This window comes from Talpa occidentalis, unplaced genomic scaffold (genome assembly GCF_014898055.3).
Source record: "Talpa occidentalis isolate TD23 unplaced genomic scaffold, MPIMG_talOcc4v2.1 talOcc4.11, whole genome shotgun sequence".
Classification (NCBI taxonomy): Eukaryota; Metazoa; Chordata; class Mammalia; order Eulipotyphla; family Talpidae; genus Talpa; species Talpa occidentalis.
The window spans coordinates 19,297,330-19,317,968 of record NW_023601104.1 but is presented as its reverse complement, the minus strand read 5'-3'; the positions used below and the strand labels follow the sequence as shown (position 1 = coordinate 19,317,968).

At 44.5% G+C, this 20,639-nt stretch overlaps 2 protein-coding genes across 6 annotated transcripts in view; one reads left to right on the top strand and one right to left on the bottom strand.

Moving 5' to 3' along the window:
* Positions 1-20,639, bottom strand: part of TMOD2 (tropomodulin 2) — a 53,148-nt gene that overhangs the window by 27,278 nt on the left and 5,231 nt on the right. The window contains exons 1-5 of one of the 5 annotated variants that reach the window (XM_037502486.2): positions 16,135-16,421; positions 11,506-11,700; positions 9,275-9,431; positions 5,924-6,049; positions 2,030-2,116 (exon numbers count right to left, since the gene is read on the bottom strand). In XM_037502486.2, coding sequence (XP_037358383.1) covers positions 2,030-2,116; positions 5,924-6,049; positions 9,275-9,431; positions 11,506-11,700; positions 16,135-16,137 — 568 coding nt within the window. In that variant the 5' untranslated portion in view covers positions 16,138-16,421. Of the gene's footprint in view, positions 1-2,029; positions 2,117-5,923; positions 6,050-9,274; positions 9,432-11,505; positions 11,701-16,134; positions 16,422-20,639 lie in introns of those variants that run through there. The other 4 variants (XM_037502489.2, XM_037502490.2, XM_037502488.2 and 1 more) reach the window with 4 other exon arrangements.
* Positions 19,848-20,639, top strand: part of LYSMD2 (LysM domain containing 2) — a 37,504-nt gene continuing 36,712 nt past the window's right edge. Inside the window, exon 1 of the mRNA XM_054701558.1 lies at positions 19,848-19,906. The gene's annotated coding sequence lies outside the window, so the exon portion shown is untranslated. The remainder of the gene's footprint in view (positions 19,907-20,639) is intronic.

Below are 20,639 nucleotides of genomic sequence, written 5' to 3'. Positions count from 1 at the left end.
TCTTATCAATCTAATATGCTCGTACTATAACTTCTAGCAATCATGTTCCTTGATATTTAACCAGAGGAGTTGAGAATATATGTTCTCACAGATACCTTCACAGGAATGCCTATAGCAGCCTTATTCATAATTTACCAAATTTGGAGGAAACCAAGAAGTTCTGTAGCAGGTGACTGGATAAATAAACTGTGAAGCATCTTTATAATGGAATATTTTTCAGCACTAAAGAAAAATGAGCTCAAGTCAGGAAAAGACATGGAGGAGAAATCTTATATGCATATTGCTAAGTGAAAGAAGGCAGTCTGAGAAAGTTACACACTGTATGATTCCAATTATATTCTGGAAAAGACAAAACTGTGGAGAAAGTAAAATATCAGTGGTTGCCAGGGGTTAGAGGAGAATGGGAGATGAGAAGGCAGAACACAGGGATTACAGGGCAGTGAAACAGCTCTCCATGATACTGTAATGGTGGATACATGCTATGAAACATATTTTTTAAAGATTTATTTTATTTATTTATGCATATAAGAGCTGGGGTGTAGGCCAGAGGTGCAGGGAGGAAGGTGGAGATGATTCACCAGAGACAGAGTGAGCAGAATAGGCAGATTGACTGAAATATACTGTTGAGGGAGCAGCGGGCAAGACAGAAGAGATCTGCTGCACCATGTAGGTTAGATCCCTGGCCAGAGATTGAACTCCTGCTGCAGTGGCTGTGGCTAGCTTCATAGTGCTGAGACTTAACCCCTTGTGCCATCAAGGAGGCACATGTTATTGGACATTTGTATAACCTATTGGTTATACAACCCTCGAGCGTAGCCTAATGCAAACTATGGACTTAGGGTGATAATGAGGTGTCCTTGGAGGTGTCCCTGTAACTTATGTTCCCCTCTGCTGCATGATATTGACAATTGGGAAGGCTGTGTATGTGTAGGGGCAGAGGACATATACAGAAACTCTGTTTTCCTCTCAATTGTGCTGTGAACCTAAAAATTCTCTAAGAAAATTAAGTTTTTTAAAAAGTTAATGATAGGTGTGTATGTATAAAAGCACAGAAGTTTTACACTAGACTTTAGTAGCCAACACATGCCAGAATGTTACCGTTTGCTATTAAAGTTAAAATTGATGAATATTTTTCACTGGTATGTATAAGAAACCAGAAAGAAAATTAAAGGGATAATGTTAAGAGTAAATTATGCTATATAATTATAATTATAGTTTAAAAATATGCTGCCGAGAAAAGAAAGCAACTTCCAAGTGTCCATCAAAGAGAATAAAATACAATTAATCTAAAAGAAGCTGTGATGTTCTGTATTTTCTCAGCACCTGGATCACACCATATGTATGTAAATTACCTGATGACTGGCCGTTTTCTATCACAGACAGATAAGTTCTATTGGGCAGGGACCACTTTTATCTTTGTACTTAAGTTCAGAACATTCCTGACACCCAGTAGGTATTTGCTAGATGACAGATGAATGAGTAAGTGATGTCTCACTAATGAGCTATACACTTCCCCAGAAAATGCTGACATAGAAGGCAGTCTGGAACTTTCTGTGTAAATATGCCACTGTGCTTTTCATGTTCTCTGGGGTAGTGGGTGTTCAAAGTCTAATGATAAGCATCCATTACTGAGATGGAAAAGTTACTTGAATAGAGACGAGAACTAATCTAAAACACTAAAGTTGATCAAATCATTGTTAGGAACATGAAATTGTGCTTGCATTCTGTGCTGACCATGTAACTTTTTATCAGAGATTTTATCTTTTGACTGAACAGACCTACTAAGAGCATTTCTTGGGCAAAACACACTGATTGGTACTCGTCCAACAGGGATGCCATTATAAGTTACTCTAGTCTGGTTTGCTTGCTCAGAGTTCAATAGTCCTTGGTGAACTAAGAAAATCCACCCTCTGCGTGTGAAAGACAGAAGTCTGGACTCACCAGAAGGCCCAGTCAACAACTCTCTCTCTTACCAGTACACCTGGAGGTTCTCAAGTTCCATAAAACCACAGATTTTATATCAACTTACTTCTTATAGGTCCTTTGCCGCCTTTTGCACTGGGCATTTCTTCATCAAACTTTGGGTTATTGAGCAAATTGTGTACTCCAAGAACAGCTGCAAACAAAGATAACCAATAAGTAATGTTTGGAAAAGCATGTTAGGTTGTCCACATTGTTAATTTGTCCTTTAAAGAATAATTCTTTTTTTAAAAAGATTTATTTTATTTATGCACACAAAAGCTGGGGTACAGGCCAGAGATGTGGGGTGGGGGAGAAGATTCATCAGAGACAGAGTGGGGAACAGAACAGGCAAACTGACTGAAATACACTGCCTAGGGGAGCAGCAGGCGAGTCAGGAGAGGTCTGCCGCGCCATGTGGGAATCTCCCTGGCCGGCTGGGTATCGAACCCTTGCTGCAGAGGCTGTGGATTGCCGCACAGCACTGTGCTTAACCCCTTGTGCCACCAGGGAGGCCCCAAAAGAACAATTCTTCATATTATGAGTATGTCTCCAGATCCTACCTTCCTAAAACAGTGCAAGGCACTTGTGTAGTGTTAAACAAGCTTTCTTAAAAAACCCTCCTTCTGAGACCACTAGCAATCTCCTATATTAAACATGTGGAAGCATTTAGGAAATAAGGGACAACGGTCTAATTATGTCCTCAAATTACTGTAACTTGCTTAGACTTCCTATTTATATAGAATTACTCCCTTCAGTTTTCTCATCTCTAAAATATGAAGGTAGTCTTGACTCTAAAGATACTTTAAGATCTAACTTTTTTTCTTTTTAAAGATTTATTTATTTATGCATACAAGAAATGGGGGTGCTGGGTGGGGTGAGAGGATTCACCAGAGACAGAGTAGGGAGCAGAACAGGCAGACTGACTGAAATACACTGCTGAGGGGAGCAGTGGGCGAGTCAGGAGAGGTCTACTGTGCCATGTGGGTAGCTCCCTGGCCGGGGATCGAACTTACGCTGCAGCGGCTGCGGATAGCCCTACAGGCTGTGTCTTCACTCCTTGTGCCACGAGGGAGGCCCTTTTCAAGATCTAACTTTTTATAGATTATGACATGTGTTTTCCCAGAGGCAAGTATCAGCAAGATCTAGGATCTTTTTTGCTGTAAGCCTCATCTCTCCCATTTCTCAGAACCAAAAGAAATTGTCCTTACCCATCTAGAGTACCCCAAGGTGGGAAATAACAGAAGAGGTGTCAGCAATAAAAACTTGAAGACTACTGTCTGAGTCTCCTGTAGTACCTGGAACTTGCAGCAGGAGGCAGCACAGTACGCAAATAGCAGCCCCACAGTGCCCATACTGCTTTGCCTATGTTGATGAAACTATAGGTGAGATTGGCCTCCTGGAGCAGGATCCCAGAATAATCTGTCAACAGGTGGCAGAGGAGGCCTCTAAACTCATCAGCTATAAACTGTAATCTACAAATAAGAGGGAGGCAGGCTATACAGTTTGAGAGAGCAAACGCTTAAGCCAGCAAGTCTAGGATGTGAGTGCCACCGGGGAACACTAACATATGATGTGCTACGCGAGTGACTTGGGAAGTTACTAAGTGCCTCTGAGCCTCAGTTTCCTCATCTATAAAATAATTATATTTTACGTTTTACAAAGATTAAACAACTTTCTATGTCAGACACTGTTTTAAGTTCTTTACAACGTCTTATTAAATAACAAATTCTTAATAAATAAGAATTTATCACTGTTTCCTGCACTATCTAGGGAAAAGATGCCTTATTTGATAACCACAGGTCACTGAAACCATCCAACCTATCTGTCTTTGGCTCTGTACTCACTGAGCACTTCGAATCATAATTAGCTCAATGTCAAGTTTTTTTTTTTAAAGATTTATTTATTTATACAAGAACTGGGGTACAGGCCAGATGTGCGGGAGGTGAGAGGGCTCACCAGAGACAGAGCGGGGAATAGAACAGGTAGACTGACTGAAATACACTGCTGAGGGGAGCAATGGGCGAGACAGGTGAGGTCTGCCATGCCATGTGGGTATCTCGCCAGCTGTCCAGGATTGAACCCACACTGCAGAGGCTGTGGACAGCTTCACAGTGTCGCCCTCAACCGCCTGTGCCATCAGGGAGGCCCAAGTTTTTTTTTTTTAAAGATTTATTTATTTATGCATACAAGAGCTGGGGTGTAGGCCAGAAGTGTGGGGAAGTGAGAGGATTCACCAGAGACAGAGTAGGGAGCAGAATGGACAGATGGAAATACACTGCTGAGGGGAGCAACAGGCAAGACAGGAGAGGTCTGCTGTGCCATGCGGGTCACCTCCCTGGCCAGGGATCGAACTCATGCGGCAGTGGCTGCAGATAGTTTCGTAGTGCTGCGACTTAGCCCCTTGCGCCAGAAGGGAGGCCTCCTGATGTCAAGTTTTAATTTTCATTTCATCTCCTTCTTGTGAATCTGGCTAGTTGATCAGTCATTTACAGCCTGGCCCCAATCTGACAGCTATAATATGCATCATTGTCAGGATCAAATCTCTACACCAGCAGAGCTGAGACCAGACTTTGGGTGGTAACCACAAGGTTCTGTCTTACAGGCCATCTGCTGCTCCCTTAATGAACTGCCTGTCTTTCTGCTCTTGATCTGCCACGATGACATTTCTTGTCTAAATCTCGATGGCTATCGACTCACCTACTCACAGGGCTGTTCCAGATCTTTCAGAAAGATCCATCCTAGAGAAGATGCCACCATCCCCGCTTCCCTCTTCCTCCCACTTCCTCCTGAGTTCAGAGGATGGGGGAGAGAAGGGCTTAGTAAAGGTGAGTAAGACAGTTTCCTAAGGGATTGTCCCCCTGGTTGTTTTATGTTTGTTTGCTTTTGGTATGAATTTTAGGATCTATCCTCTCTCAAGTGATCAGTGCTTTTTTTCTTTCTCCTTACACCTTATATATTTCCTGGCAATTCAAGCCCAGCCCAGCCCTGAATTCTCCCTTTGGGCACTTTCAGAACAGATCATGAGGCAGCCCTTGGGAGGAGAAGTAACCATAGTTAGGATCCCTCCACAGCAACCACAGGGCTAAGATTCGATCATCACAAATCACCTTCTTAGCTGTGTGACTCAGGCACCATCTTTGTTTTATTTTTTTTAAGATTTATTTATTTATGCACACAAGAGCTAGGGTATAGGTCAGAGGTGTGGGGGATGAGAGGATTCACCAGAGACAGAGTGGGGAGCAGAATAGGCAGATTGACTGAAATACATTGCTGAGCAGCGGGTGAGACAGGAGAGATTTGCTGAGCCATGTGGGTCATCTCCCTGGCTGGGATCTATCTAGTGCTGCAGTGGCTGGTGATAGCTTCATAGTGCTGAGACTTAACCCCTTGTGCTACCAGGGAGGACCCTATTTTGCTGCTATTGTTAGGAAAACTAGGAAAAATGAGCAGATTGAGCTGAATATGGCTTTACCTTAGTGAGTGAATGTAACACTAAGTCACTCCTGCTCCAACGTCAGGCTAACAGACCTCTTAGTGGGAAGAAATTGAACAGTGACTACATGGAAAAGCAAGAACTTCAAGAAAATTTTGTGATGACATGTGGTAAAATGTCATATGTGAAAGCCCCTAGGAAGCCTAAAGGCTATTATTTTAAGTTCTCAATACTCTTTCATATTTATTCTGTTTGATTTCCCATCTAACTCTTGAGTTTTGTAGGATGGGCATGATTTGGGCATTTTATACAGAGATATGGTTTTACAGTCTACAGCTAAAGTACAGCAAAATCATGTTTGCTTAGAGAGAGTAAGTCACCTGCATCAAGTCTTATAGCTACACAGTGGCTCAACTCACTTGTAATAATAGATAGTATGGAAATGCTCAAAGGCCGCTGCCATGGGTGCCAGCATTGCCTGGAGGTCACAGAGCCACACAGGAAAGTTCGCCAGAGCTGAGAACCAACCTGCAAGATCGTAGAGTTCTGTGTCAGAGGCGCTGGCCAAGGCTTCCTCCAGTTCTGGGTCGAGGGTTACTTTTTCTTCTACGGGCTTTCTCTCTATTGGTTTTTCTTTGGGGATAAAGACTCTCCCTTTAAAATCAGAAGAAAAACAAAAACCATTATGTACTGCCGCCTAATTGTAGGGTAAGGGCACTGACCAGAGATTGTAGCTCTGGCCGTTTGGGGCTATGTCATTAAGCTACCGAACATCCAATTGGGAGTCCCTAATTGCCGGGATAATATTACTGTCAATAATCTGTGAAAGGAAGGTTACAGGAGGAGCGCTGCATTCTGCATCACAGAAATCTGAGATGGTGCTTGTCCTTAACCAGAAAGGGAAACTCAGATTTGGGCAAGAGGGGCCTCTGCTGCACTCACCTCCCACCCCCCACCTACCAATGGAGCAGTCACGGGCCAACGGAGCATTCCCATCCAGAGCACAGACACCTGCTTAGACTACACTCCAGCTAGCTGGGGCCCTGGAATTTCCAGCCCAAACACCCCCAGCCTGCTTCCCTGGGGTGCATAAATTCCTTTACCAGGCCCACCCTCCTAAACGCAGGTCAGGTCGCACTGTGTGGGTGGCAGTTTATGGGTGGGCGTGGAAAACCTGTGGGGCTTAGAGCACATGGCATTTGGAGCAGAGGTTATATAGGGCCCCCTCCAGAAGACCTTCCACTGCTCTAAGCTCATCCATTGGTCCTTCTGGGGCCCGGTAGACTCCCCACTCTGATCTCTGGAAAATATGCTCCCTGCTCATTTGTGTTGCTTTTCAACCTTCTCTAATCAATATTGTGCAATTATATACCCCATCTATTCCTCAAACAGCTCCTGCATTCCTAACTCCCCCATGAACCATCTGCAGATTAATATGAATCAAGAGATAACTTACATAGCTGCTGTTCCAATCTCTCTCTGAGAAGACAACAGCTTCCCCCGTTAATGTCAGTATATAGTGGGACTTTAGTGAAGATTTGACTTATAATTTATTTCTTCTTTCACAATTATATTAGTCCAATAGCAACCATGCTGCCATAGAAACAATTCCATGTTCTATGGTAATCCTTGGTTATTTGCCCAATTTGTCATTGTTCACTTTTATTTTCTACACTTGATCTTAGCCAAAAGGCCAAGAAGTGATCGCTTTTATTTTCATACTAAAATGACATCACCAATGGCACATGAGTCACTGAATGCGCACAATTCAGAGGAGAGCCAGGATGCTGTGTAAGGGACGCAGCAGTGCTATGAGATATGGCACCAGGAACGGCACACCTGCTCCCCGGGCCATGGTACAGGAGCTCAGAGATGGCATTTATTTGAACCCATATTTATCAAGTACCTCCCCTTCTGGCAGTGTCTGTGCCAAGATGCCAGAGAGACAAGGCTCCACCTTGGAGATCGTGACTTAATGTGGAAAACACCCCAAATCCAATGTAAATAAATAGCGATAGTGTAGTCACAGAGCTATGAAAGCAGTGAACAAGCATGACGACAGTAAGGAGGGTCTATTTCAGATAGAGAGGTTGGGGAAACCTGAGCCCCTGCTCCTTAAGCTGAGATTTCTAAAATGTGGAAAATGGGGGTGTGGGTTCAAGGGAAGGGTCCATGAGAAGACTTTGAGACGGGAAAAGAACGTGGCAGGATTGGGGAGTTAAATGAAGACCGTGGGACGGACTGAGCTGGGGGAGGAGAGGTATAGGCAGAGTGGAGGGTGGGGCTGGCTCTCCCAGGCTGAGGACCCCAGCAAGGATTTTGGACTTTAAGCAGGGAAGTGACACAATCTAATTTCTGTTTTAAAAAGACTATTGCCATGAGGTTATCAACAATCATTAGCATCTACTGATCCAAGTCCTCATCCGTCACTAAGATGCCTGGACTGGTGATTGATATCTGTGTTTCCTGCAAAGGGGAGCTCAGGGTCAGAGTTCACACCTGGCATGAAGAAACATCTCCTGCTCCTTGGGGAGGGCCTCTGTGGCCTATCACAGGGCTCCTCTCACTCCACAACAAGCTCCTCAGGGCAGGGCAGCATCTCCCTGTGGCGGCAGCGCCAGGCCCATGGCTCTGCAGAGGTGGTGCTAGGGAAATGCTGGATAAATAAAGGACTGCCTGCACTGGCCTCATGGTAGCTTCGAGGGTCTGGTGCAAGGGGCATCCCGGCATGGAGTACAAAGGCCCTGACAGTAACTCACCCAGCAAAGAGAGAAGCACTGGTGCCACTTACACATAGCACTGTTTCACAAGTCCAAAACTTTTTTCTTTGGGGCTAAAGATTTTTTCACAGAACTCACTTAAGTATCATCACACTCTAAGTATACTTTTTTTTTTTTTAAGATTTATTTATTTATGCATACAAGAGCTGGGGTACAAGCCAGAGGTGTGAGGCTGGGGGAAGGTGAGAGGATTCACCAGAGAAAGAGTGGGGAGCAGAACAGGTGGATCTACAGAAATACACTGCTGAGGGGGGCAGCGGGCGAGGCAGGAGAGGTCTGCTGCGCCATGCAGGTCACCTCCCTGGCCGGGGATCCAACTCGTGCTGCAGTGGCTGCAGATAGCTTCAGAGTGCTGCGTCTTAACCCCTTGTGCCACCAGGGAGGCCCCTCTAAGTATACTTTTATTTTATTTTATTTTTAAGATTTATTTATTTATTTACACAAGCACTAGGAACAGTCAGAATCACAGGAGGATGAGAGAATTCACCAGAGCCAGAGCAGAGAGCAGAGCAGGCAGAAGGACCGAAGTACACTGCTGAGGGGAGCAGCGGGCGGCAGGAGAGGTCTGCGTGCCATGTGGGACCCTCCTCCGGTGGCCGGGGAGCAGCCGGGGATCAAACCGGCGCTGCAGAGGCCGCGGGCAGCTTCCCAACCCAGCGCTCAACTGCTGCGCCACCGGGGAGGCCCTAAGTATACTTTTAATTAATCTACATATTCTGCCATTAATCTACATACTCTTTTTCGAAGTAGTGCTAGGTTCACCGAGGAAAGTACAGAGTCCCACATATTCCCAGTGCCCACACTCACAGCCTCCCCCATTATGGCATCCTGCAGAAGACTGGTATAGTAGTTACAATGGCTGAGTCTACATTGACATCATTATCACCCAAAGGTGACAGTTTACATTAGGGTTCGCTCTTGGTAGAGTACCTTCTGTGGGGCTGAGCAAATGCATGACAACATCTCTCTCTCAGCATGCTTCTTTTTCATACTGAATCCAGTTCATGGGCTTATTTCCCTCTTGCAGGTAAGCTCCCTTGCTAGACCCCCCTTGACAATACATTAGGAAAGCCGAAGATGCGCTGCCTGTCGTCCTTACCTTTCTTTTCTCCAGTGAAGGGCACAAAGTCTTCCCTGTCTTTCTGCTCCAAAGCCTCCTTCTCCAGGTACATCAGGAGGTGCTCACGGTCAAAAGGACCGGTGGCTGCCTTCTGAGTCTGGTCTTTCTGTCGGAAACCAGCGGGCAGCAGAGCGCTCTGAAAAGACAGAAGTGAGCAGGAAGAAAGATGTCTGTCCAGTGGATACTCTGTTAACACCCCTTGCTATACCTAGGAGAGGCAGAGAGGATACCTGTGCAGAGAACGGAACGGGGTGAGCTGAAGTCTCCAGCATATTCATGAGGCCCCACTTGCTTTAATAGGCTGTGCTGAGAGAGGGCTCCCAGCAAAAGCAGGCAAAACATAGACAACTTCTGAGTTTTCTGAAACTAGAACGAGGTAGCAAAAGGCCAGACATCTTTCGTGGCCTTTTCCCTCTCAGATGTCACTTAGGCTTGGCTGGGTTTGTACCCAAGGTGTCCCCAGGAGGCAATTGGGGATTCTAACAAGATGCTCTAGTTATATGGTTGTACTATTTTTTTTTTTACAGACACATGATTTCTTTTTTTAAATATATATTTTATTTTATATAATTCTTACATCATTTTTCATTTTTGCACAATGCATGTATTTTCATCTTGGTTATAGTCCCCATACAATTCCCACCCCCCTCATTTTGACCCTAATCTCTCCTTTCCTTCCCCCTCCTGCCCCCCATAGTGTGTCCCTAGTTCATAGTTGCTTGTTGATTTTGATTTTTTCTTTATTATAATTAGTCTTTTTCCTGGTTCCTTATTTAGGTTTTCTATACTCTCTATTTATACCCCATCTCTTGGGGAAACATCCAAGCATGGAAGTGAATGTTGTGGCAAATGTTGATATCTGTTTGACTAAACTTAGGGATGCCTTTCTTACATTTTCTTAAAAGAAAAATGAAGGGCCTCCCCGGTGGCGCAGCGGTTGAGCGCTGGGTTGCGAGGTTGCCCGCGGCCTCTGTGGCGCCGGTTCAATCCCCGGCTGCTCCCCGGCCACCGGAGGAGGATCCCGCATGGTGCGCAGACCTCTCCTGCCGCCCGCTGCTCCCCTCAGCAGTGTACTTCGGTCCTTCTGCCTGCTCTGCTCCCCGCTCTGGCTCTGGTGAATTCTCTCACCCTCCCGCGCTTCTGACTGTACCCAGTGCATGTATAAACAAAACAAACAAACAAATATAATAAATAAATAAATAAAAACATGCCTCTATAAAAAAAAACTATTAAAAAAAATGAATACCATTACTTTAAAAACAATGCAATATTCAAAGTATCTGGCACCTCAGAAAATCATGTAAATAATTTGCAGTGACATTTTTATTTCTATTAAATTCACTATTTTGGATGCTTCTGATTCTAAAGTAAAGTTAATAGCATCAGGGCTGAAGAAACTGCTTACCAATCAAACACTACAACAAGCTATTTAGTTTTCAGCTTATGACATCTAGTTAGACTTGTCTTTCTTCAACCAATGGAAAATATTTGTCTCCATTTATTTTTATTATTTATTTATTTTATTTTTAAAGATTTATTTATTTATTTATACAAGCACTGGGTACAGTCAGAAGCGCAGGAGGGTGAGAGAATTCACCAGAGCCAGAGCGGGGAGCAGAACAGGCAGACTGACAAAGTACACTGCTGAGGGGAGCAGAGGGTGGCAGGAGAGGTCTGTGCGCCATGTGGGACCCTCACTGGCGGCCGGGATCGAACTGGCGCTACAGAGGCTGTGGGCAGCTTCGCAGCCCAGCGCTCAACTGCTGTGCCACCAGGGGAGGCTCTGTCTCCATTTATTTTTAAATTTTAATTTATTTTTATATTCAAAAGGGCAGGTTTATTATAAGAAGGGGAAGGAAGTAAAGGGTGTTTGCACAGACATAAGTGGACAGAAAGCACTGCCTCTGAAAGGGACAGGTTTGTTAGAAGGGAGGCCTGCATATGTGCCTAGCCACTGGTTGGCAGGAGAGCTGCTGCTTTGTCCCCATTTACATTAAACTGAAGCACCATTTGCCATATCATATTACAGATGTGGCTATGGAGGCTCTTCGTGAATTTAAAAGGCAAGTGACCCAGAATCAATCAGGGGAGGAACACACACAGATCTGTGTTCGCTGCTAAGGGACTTCTCAGCCATTGTTTAAGGTCCAAGGTGCACCATTTATCCTGTGCTGTCACTAACCACTCGGCTGTGGGTCCAGGTCACTCACCTCAGGATCTAGGTCATCAAGAACATTTTCCAACTGTTTCAGTTCCTCTTCTGAGAGTTTGCCAAGAAGTTCATCTTCATCAATGTTCTTATATTTCTCCAGCTCTTTTTGAAAAGGAAGTGCCATGGCTTCTTCTATGCCTCTCTCATGGACCATCAATTTATAAACAGGCCAGTTTCCTGAGATCTCAGAATACTACCAATAAGAAAGAAACCCTGTTATTGCCTTTCTGTAAATAGGGCTCATTAACAGGAGACAGGGCTATGCTATCTGCCAGTGGAGTCTTTCTACTGGACAAGTGATTCAACAAATAGGCAACAATCACCTTCATTTGCAGAACCATCTGACTGCTCATCAAGTATCTTCATATATATTATTTCACTTATATAGATCTTTATGATAACCCGTAAAGGAAACCTGGGCATATATTAATATCCCATTTTACAGATGAAGATTCTGAGGTGAAGGTGGTGGCTAAGTGCCTTGCTCAGGCCTCAGAGTTGGGATGTGCCAGGCATTCTATTCTCAGTGTAGTGAGTGCCTTTCCACCATATTACTCTGCCTCCTCCAGCTTTCCACAGAAAACAGTAAAGGACAATGCACTAATTGTAAGGCAGTTGTAAGAAGCATACTTGTGTCTTTTCAGAGAGTGATGAGAAGAATACAAAATGGGGTTCATTCAGAAAAGAGAGTGTGGAATGACATGTGAGAAAGCATTGTCCAGGAACTCCCCTGCAATTTAAGTAAGATTCTAAAATCCTGGCTGCATAATCATTCTGGTCTACTTTTCTCCTCTCTTCTTTCTTCATTTTCCACTCTCTTTTTGTCTCATTTCCTTCTTGTTTCTTTAGCCACACTCCCTAATTCTTTATTCCTTTAGTCCTTTCTACTTTTTATGACCCTTTTCAATATCACCATACTTCTAAACTTCCATGCAAAATGAAATCACTTTTTCCTTGCAGTGGATTTTACAGATCATCCCTAGGAGGATAATAGTGCATTCAGGAAATAGCAATGTACTTAACCAATTGTGTTTCTCTGTAGGAGATATTAACATCAATCAGATCTTCCAAGGCAATTAATATTTGCTGTATACCTACTACCTGCCAGGCATCATTCTAGAAAACAGGAATACACAGATAAATATAACCCCTTCAAAGAGATTACAGCTCAGAGAGACACACAAATAGCAGTAACATCACTAGATAAGTGTTATAACAGAAAAAAAATGCTTAAAGTGAGTTTAAGAGCAACATGAAGACATAATCATGGGATAGGGGAGAGTGAGGTTTGAGGGGAAACTAAAACAGAGGTCTGTTTGTGCCTTGAAGGAAGAGGTGGTAGGCACATGGGGGGCAGGGAGGCTATCCCGGGAAAATGGCACCACTTAAACAAAGCCACAAAGAGAAGAAAGTACTGGATAAACTGGTGAGTAGTTGGTGTGGCCAGAGAGGAGGATGGAAGGTAGGGTGGAAACTGAAGACAAGGAAGGACATCTGTGAATGGTCTTCCATGTATGCCTTGTCAAGGACCTGCACTTTATTCTGTTGGAGATGGGGAGCCGCCACACATTTTTAAAATGGAAGAATGATCTGAGAAGTCCTGTTGTTTGGTAGGGTAATTCAAACAGTAAGAATGAAGAATGGGTTGGCACGGAGAGATATTTGTCATAGGCGGGCCATTTAAGGGCTATTAGAAATGTTCCTTTTCCCTCCTTACGAATTCAACTGCTCACAATGGTCAAGTTGGTGGTTTTTCTATTTAGGTTCCTTTTCCACATACAATGTAACTCTCTCAGCCAACTAAAACTGCAGTAGCTATATTTCAATAAAAAAAAAATCCCACTAAGGTCAAAGAACTAACTGGATCATAATACACTTTGTGCTGGGCTTAGGTAGCACTAATAGTGTGATGCTGGACAAGGATCTTCACCTGTCAGGTCCTTAGCATCAATGTCCTCCATAATGGAGTCTATCATGTACCATTTGCCACATTATTCTGAAGTTGAGTTTTACAACTGATGGTTGACAATTAGTACTAGCCCAGCAGCAGTCAAGATGTACTCATCACCATCTATGTATGGACACATATTAAAAGCACAAGCTTCAAAACTAACAGAAAGGACATCAACAGTAAAATTCCAGGCCTCCCTGGTGGCGCAAGGGGTTAAGCACCACACTATGAAGCAATCTGCAGCCTCTGCAGCTCGAGTTCGATCCCCAGCCTGCCAGGGAGCTACCCACATGGCGAGGCAGACCTCTTCTGTCTCACCCGCTGCTCCCCTCAGCAGGGTATTTCAGTCAGTCTGCCTGTTCTGTTCCCCACTCTGTCTCTGGTGAATCCTCTCAACCCCCACATCTCTGGCCTATACCCCAGCTCTTGTATGCATAAATAAATCTTAAAAAAAAAAAAGCAACCAAGTACAGGCCACAAAACTGCCTTTGGGTAGCTATCAGACATTAGAACTTGAACTATTCTCTGAGTCCCTTGTGTCCCCCCCCACCCCGCCCCAGCTCACAGGTGAACTCTGCTTCCAAGTACTCCTGCAGAGCACACTGCAACCTCAGCCCATGTCCTCCCCGTTAGCTCAGTGCCCATGACCACATTTACACATCTGTAACAGAAGAGAACACATGTTTTTTTCACAGATTTTTTAAAAAGATATAAAAAATGTTATTCCTGTGGGGGAAAAACAGATATTGATGACTATGAGTCAAAATTATTCAGAAGCTTGGAATCTGAACATGAAGATGTTTTAAGAATATTAACCCGTTCATTTGCATTTTCCTTTGTTATGTATACACAGGGTGATACGATTTAAAAAATTATATATAGTCATAGCAGCCTTATTTGAAATAGGCAACAACTGAAAACAATCTGAATATTCATTAGTAGGTGAGTATAGCCATAGTAAAGTGTGTATAGCTACATAATGGAAATACTCAGAAGTAAAAACAAACTCTTGATATACACAACTACATGGATGAACCTCAAAATAATGATACCGAATGAAAGAAGCCAGGCCAAGAGGAATGTATACTGTAGAATTTCGTTTATCTAGAATTACAGAAAATGTAAACTGATCTATATGTCAAAAGTACTTAGGGATGGGAAGAGAGGGGGGCAGAAGGTGGTCTGTGAAGGGGCCTGAGGAAACTGGGGGATCAGACATAATTTCACTCCCTTAATTGCGGTGATGCTTTCACAGGTACATGCATTTGTCAAACTTATCACACTATACACTCAAAATATGAAATTTATTGTGTCAATTAAAAGATTTCAAAAAGGTATTTAAGTCTGAAAAAGCTCTATGGGTAGAGTAAAATTATATTATTAAGAATCCATGTGTTGGGCCTCCCCAGTGGCGCAGTTGGTTGAGCACCCCTCTGTGAAGCTGTTCGCAGCCTCTGCAGCACCAGTTCGATTCCCAGCCAGCCAGGAAGAAACCCACATGGTACAGCAGACCTCTCCTGCCTTGCCCGCTGCTCCCCTCAGCAGTGTCTTCAGTCTGTCTGCCTGTTCTGCTCCCCACTCTGTCTCTGGTGAATTCTCTCACCCTCCTGCGCCTCTGACTGTACCCCGGTTCTTGTATAAATAAATAAATCTTTTTTTTTTTTTTTAAATATTTATTTATTTATTTATACAAGCACTGGGTACAGTCAGAAGCGTGGGAGGGTGAGAGAATTCACCAGAGCCAGGGCGAGGAGCAGAACAGGCAGAAGGACCAAAGTACACTGCTGAGGGGAGCAGCGGGTGGCAGGAGAGGTCTGCGCGCCATGTGGGACCCTCCTCCGGTGGCCGGGGAGCAGCCAGGGATTGAACTGGCGCTGCAGAGGCTGCGGGCAGCTTTGAAACCCAGCGCTCAACCGCTGCGCCACCGGGGAAGCCCAATAAATAAATCTTTTTTTAAAAAAAAAAAAGAATCCATGTGTCATACTTTAATTGGCAGCATTTTTTTCTTAAATTTTATTTATATAAGACCAGGGTACAGGCCAGATGTGTGGGAGGGTGAGAGGACTCACCAGAGACAGAGTGGGGAACAGAACAGGTAGACCGACCGAAATACACTGCTGAGGGGAGCAGTGGGTGAGACAGGAGAGGTCTGCTATGCCATGGGTATCTCCGCGACTGGTGGGGATCGAACTGGCACTGCAGAGGCTGCAGACAGCTCCACAGCGCTGCGCTCAGCCGCCTGCGCCACCGGAGAGGCCCAGCATTTTTTTTCCTTAATGGCGTATAAATAATGACTTATAACTTTGATGATATCTTAGAATTGATACATCTATCAACTATTCTAGTCCGGGATTCTTCAGCTAGACCCCTGTTCAACATCTTCCCCTGAAACAGGTCTGCTCTCCTGATTTCCTAGTCTATCACTTCCTGCACTCAGGCCACCTTCAGATTCTTCCCTTTCTTGCAGATAAGCACGTCCAGCAGATTCTACTCACATTGCACTTTTCACATCATCCCTGCCTATCATTTTTGGATTGAACCTTTGTCCCTTCTGGCCTGGACTACTCTAACTGCATCTTGAAAAGTTTCTATTCTTCCCTCCAAGTCATCCAGGCACCATGAGCTGATTGTCTTTCTTAGCACTGTTAACAAGCCACTTGCCCGGTGAGGACTTACCATGGTTCCCTCTCATCTACAGAATGAAATCCAGAGGGCCAAGCATCCAAAGTTACCATCATCTGGTTTTGACCTGAACTTAATTAATTTCCTGGGAAGCCCTCCACTCCAGTCAAAATGGCTTAGTCACTCTCTGAGGTAGGCAGAATAATGGTCCCCGAAAGATGTCCATATGTTAGCCCCCACAACCTGGGAATGTTACTTTACATGGCAAAAGGGACTGATGTGGCTGAATGAAGTATCTTAAAGTAGGGGGGGCTATCTTGGATTATTAGGTGGGGTCAGTGTCATCATAAAACAAGGCAGAGGGAAGCAGAAGAGTCATAATGAGATGTGATGTCAGAAGCAAAGGGTCAGGCTGATGCAATCTCTGGCTTTGAGGAGAGAGAAGGGGCAGGTGTCAACAGTCAAGAAATGTGGGCGACCTCTAGAAACTGGAAAGGCAAGAAAATGGATTCTCCTCAGGCCTCCAGCGGGAATGCAGCCTTATCAATACATTCAATAAAAGCTGTTTGGAGCTCTAACCTCCAAAACTGTGACAGCAATAAGAAACATACACTCTCTTATCCACATACTTCCATTTTCTAAGATTATTGTATTGGATCTCTTCTTTCTAAAATATTGCTTGTTCCTCTACATATATACTCTCCATCCTGCTCTGGGTCCCATTAAGGTGATCTATTTCACTGCTTCAAAGGGCTGCCCCTCCTTGTTTGGCCAGTAGGAGGTACCAGCAGGGGACTGGAGGTTAGGAGGGGAGGGCAGGAGACAGCAGACCTGTTTCAGGGGAAGATGTTGAGCAGGGGTCTAGCTGAAGAATCCTGGACTAGAATAGTTGATAGATGTATCAATTCTAAGATATCATCAAAGTTATAAGTCATTATTTATACGCCATTAAGGAAAAAAATGCTGGGCCTCCCCGGTGGTGCAGGCGGCTGAGCGCAGCGCTGTGAAGCTGTCTGCAGCCTCTGCACACTCCCATCAGGCAGCCCTCTCCATACAGCTACCCTCTGCTTGCTGATTTCAGGCCTTGAAGTGGCAAAGGCTCCCTATTGTGGCTGGTGCCAAATTTCTGCCTTATTGGATTCCCTAGCTCTCCCGTCGTCGTAAATAGCCTCTTTATTAAAATTCCCTCAAATTATTCAGTTTGAGTGTGTTTTCTGTTTCTTGTTGGGACCTTGGCTGATAAAGTAATATGACTTGGGAAGTCCTTCTGTATTCTCACAGATTTTCCATGTGCTCTGCTTTTGAGAGCTGGCTTGGATTCCAATGCTGCAGGACCACAGGATATCAGAGCTTAATGAGGCCTTCAAGATCATCCTGTCCAGCGACATGGTTGGCTTCCCTGTTACTTCTCTGATTGCTCCTTCTTGGTCTTTGTGGCAATTGTTCTTCTTCCACTTTAAATACTGGCATACTTCCAGGTTCTGTTTTAGAACTGTTTTTCTCATACTATAATTGTACCTGAGGGAACTCACTGCTTCCAAAGTTTAAATTATAAACCATATCCTGAAGACCCCCACATTCAAATCTTTGTCCTAGACTTTGTTCTGAGGGTTAGATCCATAAATTTCCAACTATTGAAGTGACATCTCTGCTTGGCCGCCTCTGACACCTCAAATGTTAGAAGTGTTCTTATTATCTTTTCCTCCAAAATGCTTCACTCTAGAATTTCTGATTTCAGGAGGTTGACCAAGAAACCAGTGAGTCATCTTGATACCTTTCTTTTTTTTTTAAAGATTTATTATTTATTTATTTATTTATATAAGCACTGGGTACAGCCAGAAGCGCGGGAGGATGAGAGAATTCACCAGAGCCAGAACGGGGAGCAGAGCAGGCAGAAGGACCAAAGTACACTGCTGAGGGGAGCAGCGGGCACAGCAGAGAGGTATGTGCGCCATGTGGGACCCTCCTCCAGTGGCCGGGGAGCAGCTGGGGATGGAACCGGCGCTGCAGAGGCTGCAGGCAGCTTCGCAACCCAGCGCTCAGTCGCTGCACCACCAGGGAGGCCCCTTGATACCTTTCTTGTGTCCTCCCATCAATCACCAAATCCTCTCTGAATCTAATCATGTTGATAATATACCTACTTAACTTGCCTGCACTGCCCATAGCCAGCCTTACCCTGTTTGATCCATTCTTTACACAAATGAACAAAGTGTTGGGTTTAAACAATGTTGCTATAGCTTTTCAACATTCTACAGTACTTCCCATGGCTTTGAAGATAAGGTTCAAATTCAGTCTAGCCTCTGTCATCTTTGTCAGCCTCATGGTGCACTGTACTTCCCCTATCCCCCTGGCTCCAGCCTCCTGGACCACCTCCAATTTCTGGATCATGCCTTAAGCTGTTCCCTCTGCTCAGAGCATTTTTATCCCCTCCTCTGGCTGACTGCTCTCTTACTCACCTTCTAGCCTCCATGTAAACTTCAACTCCTCAGGGAAGCCTTCTTTGGACACTAGATAATATCTGGATCACTTCCCAGGCCCCTGACACCCCCTTGATTGCAGTTCTTGATTTTACTACAATTTCTTTTTCTATCTCTGTCTTCCTTGCTAATTTCTGGGAGAGTGGAGGCTGTATCTGTCTTTGTCATTGTTGTAATCCTGGCTCATAACACAGGACTTAACCCAGAGTATGCAGCCAACAAATATTGTGCAACAAAGATCACATGTAGGAAATGAGCTCAGAGAAGTGAAGTGAGTCCATTTCATTGTATTCATTGCCTCCACTGTGTCATGGAACTTTCTGAGGCCACCTAAGCACAAAGAAGTCACTCCTCTTTCTATTTGGCGTTCATCCCTTGCTCTCCAGTTATCACTTCATGTATGTTACATATAGGTTATCTTTCCAACTACACCACAAACTCCTGAGAACAGGGACAATGTCATCTTTCCTTGTATTCCTGGGTTTCTCAAACTAGGTTATTCATTCAGTAAGTATTTGTTGAAAGCCCACCTTTTCTGGACACTTCTGGGACAAAAGCTGTGCACAATACATGATGTCTGGTGACCTAACTGAGCTTACAATTTAGCAGGGAAAGACATTAATTCAATAGCTAAAATTTTATGTTAATACTATGTAACAATACCTGTTAAAACAAATTGCTTGTGCTGGGTCAACATATCAGGGCATCTGAAAGCCACAGGAGAACAGCAACAAAAAAGAATGCATCCTCCTGGAGCACAACTTTGACTTGCAGAGTTAGTGGAAGCTGTTATTTTCCAGTAACAAATATACTACACAGATGTCAAGTCTTTTTTTTAAAGATTTATTTTATTTATGCATACAAGAGCTGGGGTGTTGGCCAGAGGTCCAGGGGTAAGAGGATTCACCAGAGACAGAGTGGGGAACAGAACAGGTGGCTCTCCTGAAATACACTGCTGAGGGGAGCTGCGGGCCAGACAGGAAAGGTCTGCTGCGCCATGTGAGTAGCTCCCTGGCTGGGGATCAAACTCACTGTAGTAGCTGGTGATAGCTTCACAGTGCTGAGACTTAACCCCTTGCCCCACCAGGGAGGCCCCAAAGTCAAGTCTTTTAAAGTCAAGTCTCACTTATAGCTCATAGCTGGCCTGTTTTACCTTCTTGCCCAAGTTCCTGTGTTCCCCCCTTAACCCCTGTCCTCCCCCCAGGGTTAACATTTGTTCTCTCTTCCTGTTAGTGATGCCACAGTAGAAAGTCTGTAAAGCACTGCTGCAACCTCACCTCTGGCGTTGTGTCTGTCCACAACAAGCATTCAACAGGCAACAAGACACTGCCGCACACACTGGAGTGAAGGTAACGCCACGCGAGGCTTCCAGAGCCAGGGTGAGCAAGCACAGCAAGCCAGTTAGGAAAGTGGAAAACAGAAGTGCAGCCTTGAGCTGAAGGAAGGGTGACCTGGGCTTTCAAATAGTCCTTCCTAGAGGCTGGGTGGTAACACAGCTGCGGAGGTGTGAACCTATTCCCTTAAATCCTATGCAGGATTGTAAAGCAACGTTACCTCAATAAAGGAAAAAAATAAATAAGAAGAAAAACCCCACAGATAACCCTTCCTATTATCCAAAGAAATGAGCCCTGCGAAGGAAAACATGAAGAGTGGCTTTCTTTGCTTCTCTTTCCACTTTCTTTTTTGAATAAATGTGGTAGGAAAGAGGAAAATTAAATACAAGACAGAAAGCCCAGCCTTTGGCCCTGTCCACGTGCAAAGATTTAGAGCCAAGGCCAAAACAAGCAGTTCTGTTTATTTATTTAATTATTTATTTATTTATTTATTTATTTATTTATATATTTATACAAGCACTGGGTACAGTCAGAAGTGTGGGAGGGTGAGAGAACTCACCAGAGCCAGAACGGGGAACAGAACAGGCAGAAGGACTGAAAACACTGCTGAGGGGAGCAGCGGGTGGCAGGAGAGGTCTGCGCGCCATGTGGGACCCTCGCCCGTGGCCGGGGATCAAACTAGCGCTGCAGAGGCTACTGGCAGCTTCACAGCCCAGCGTTCAACTGCTGTGCCACCAGGGGGAGACCC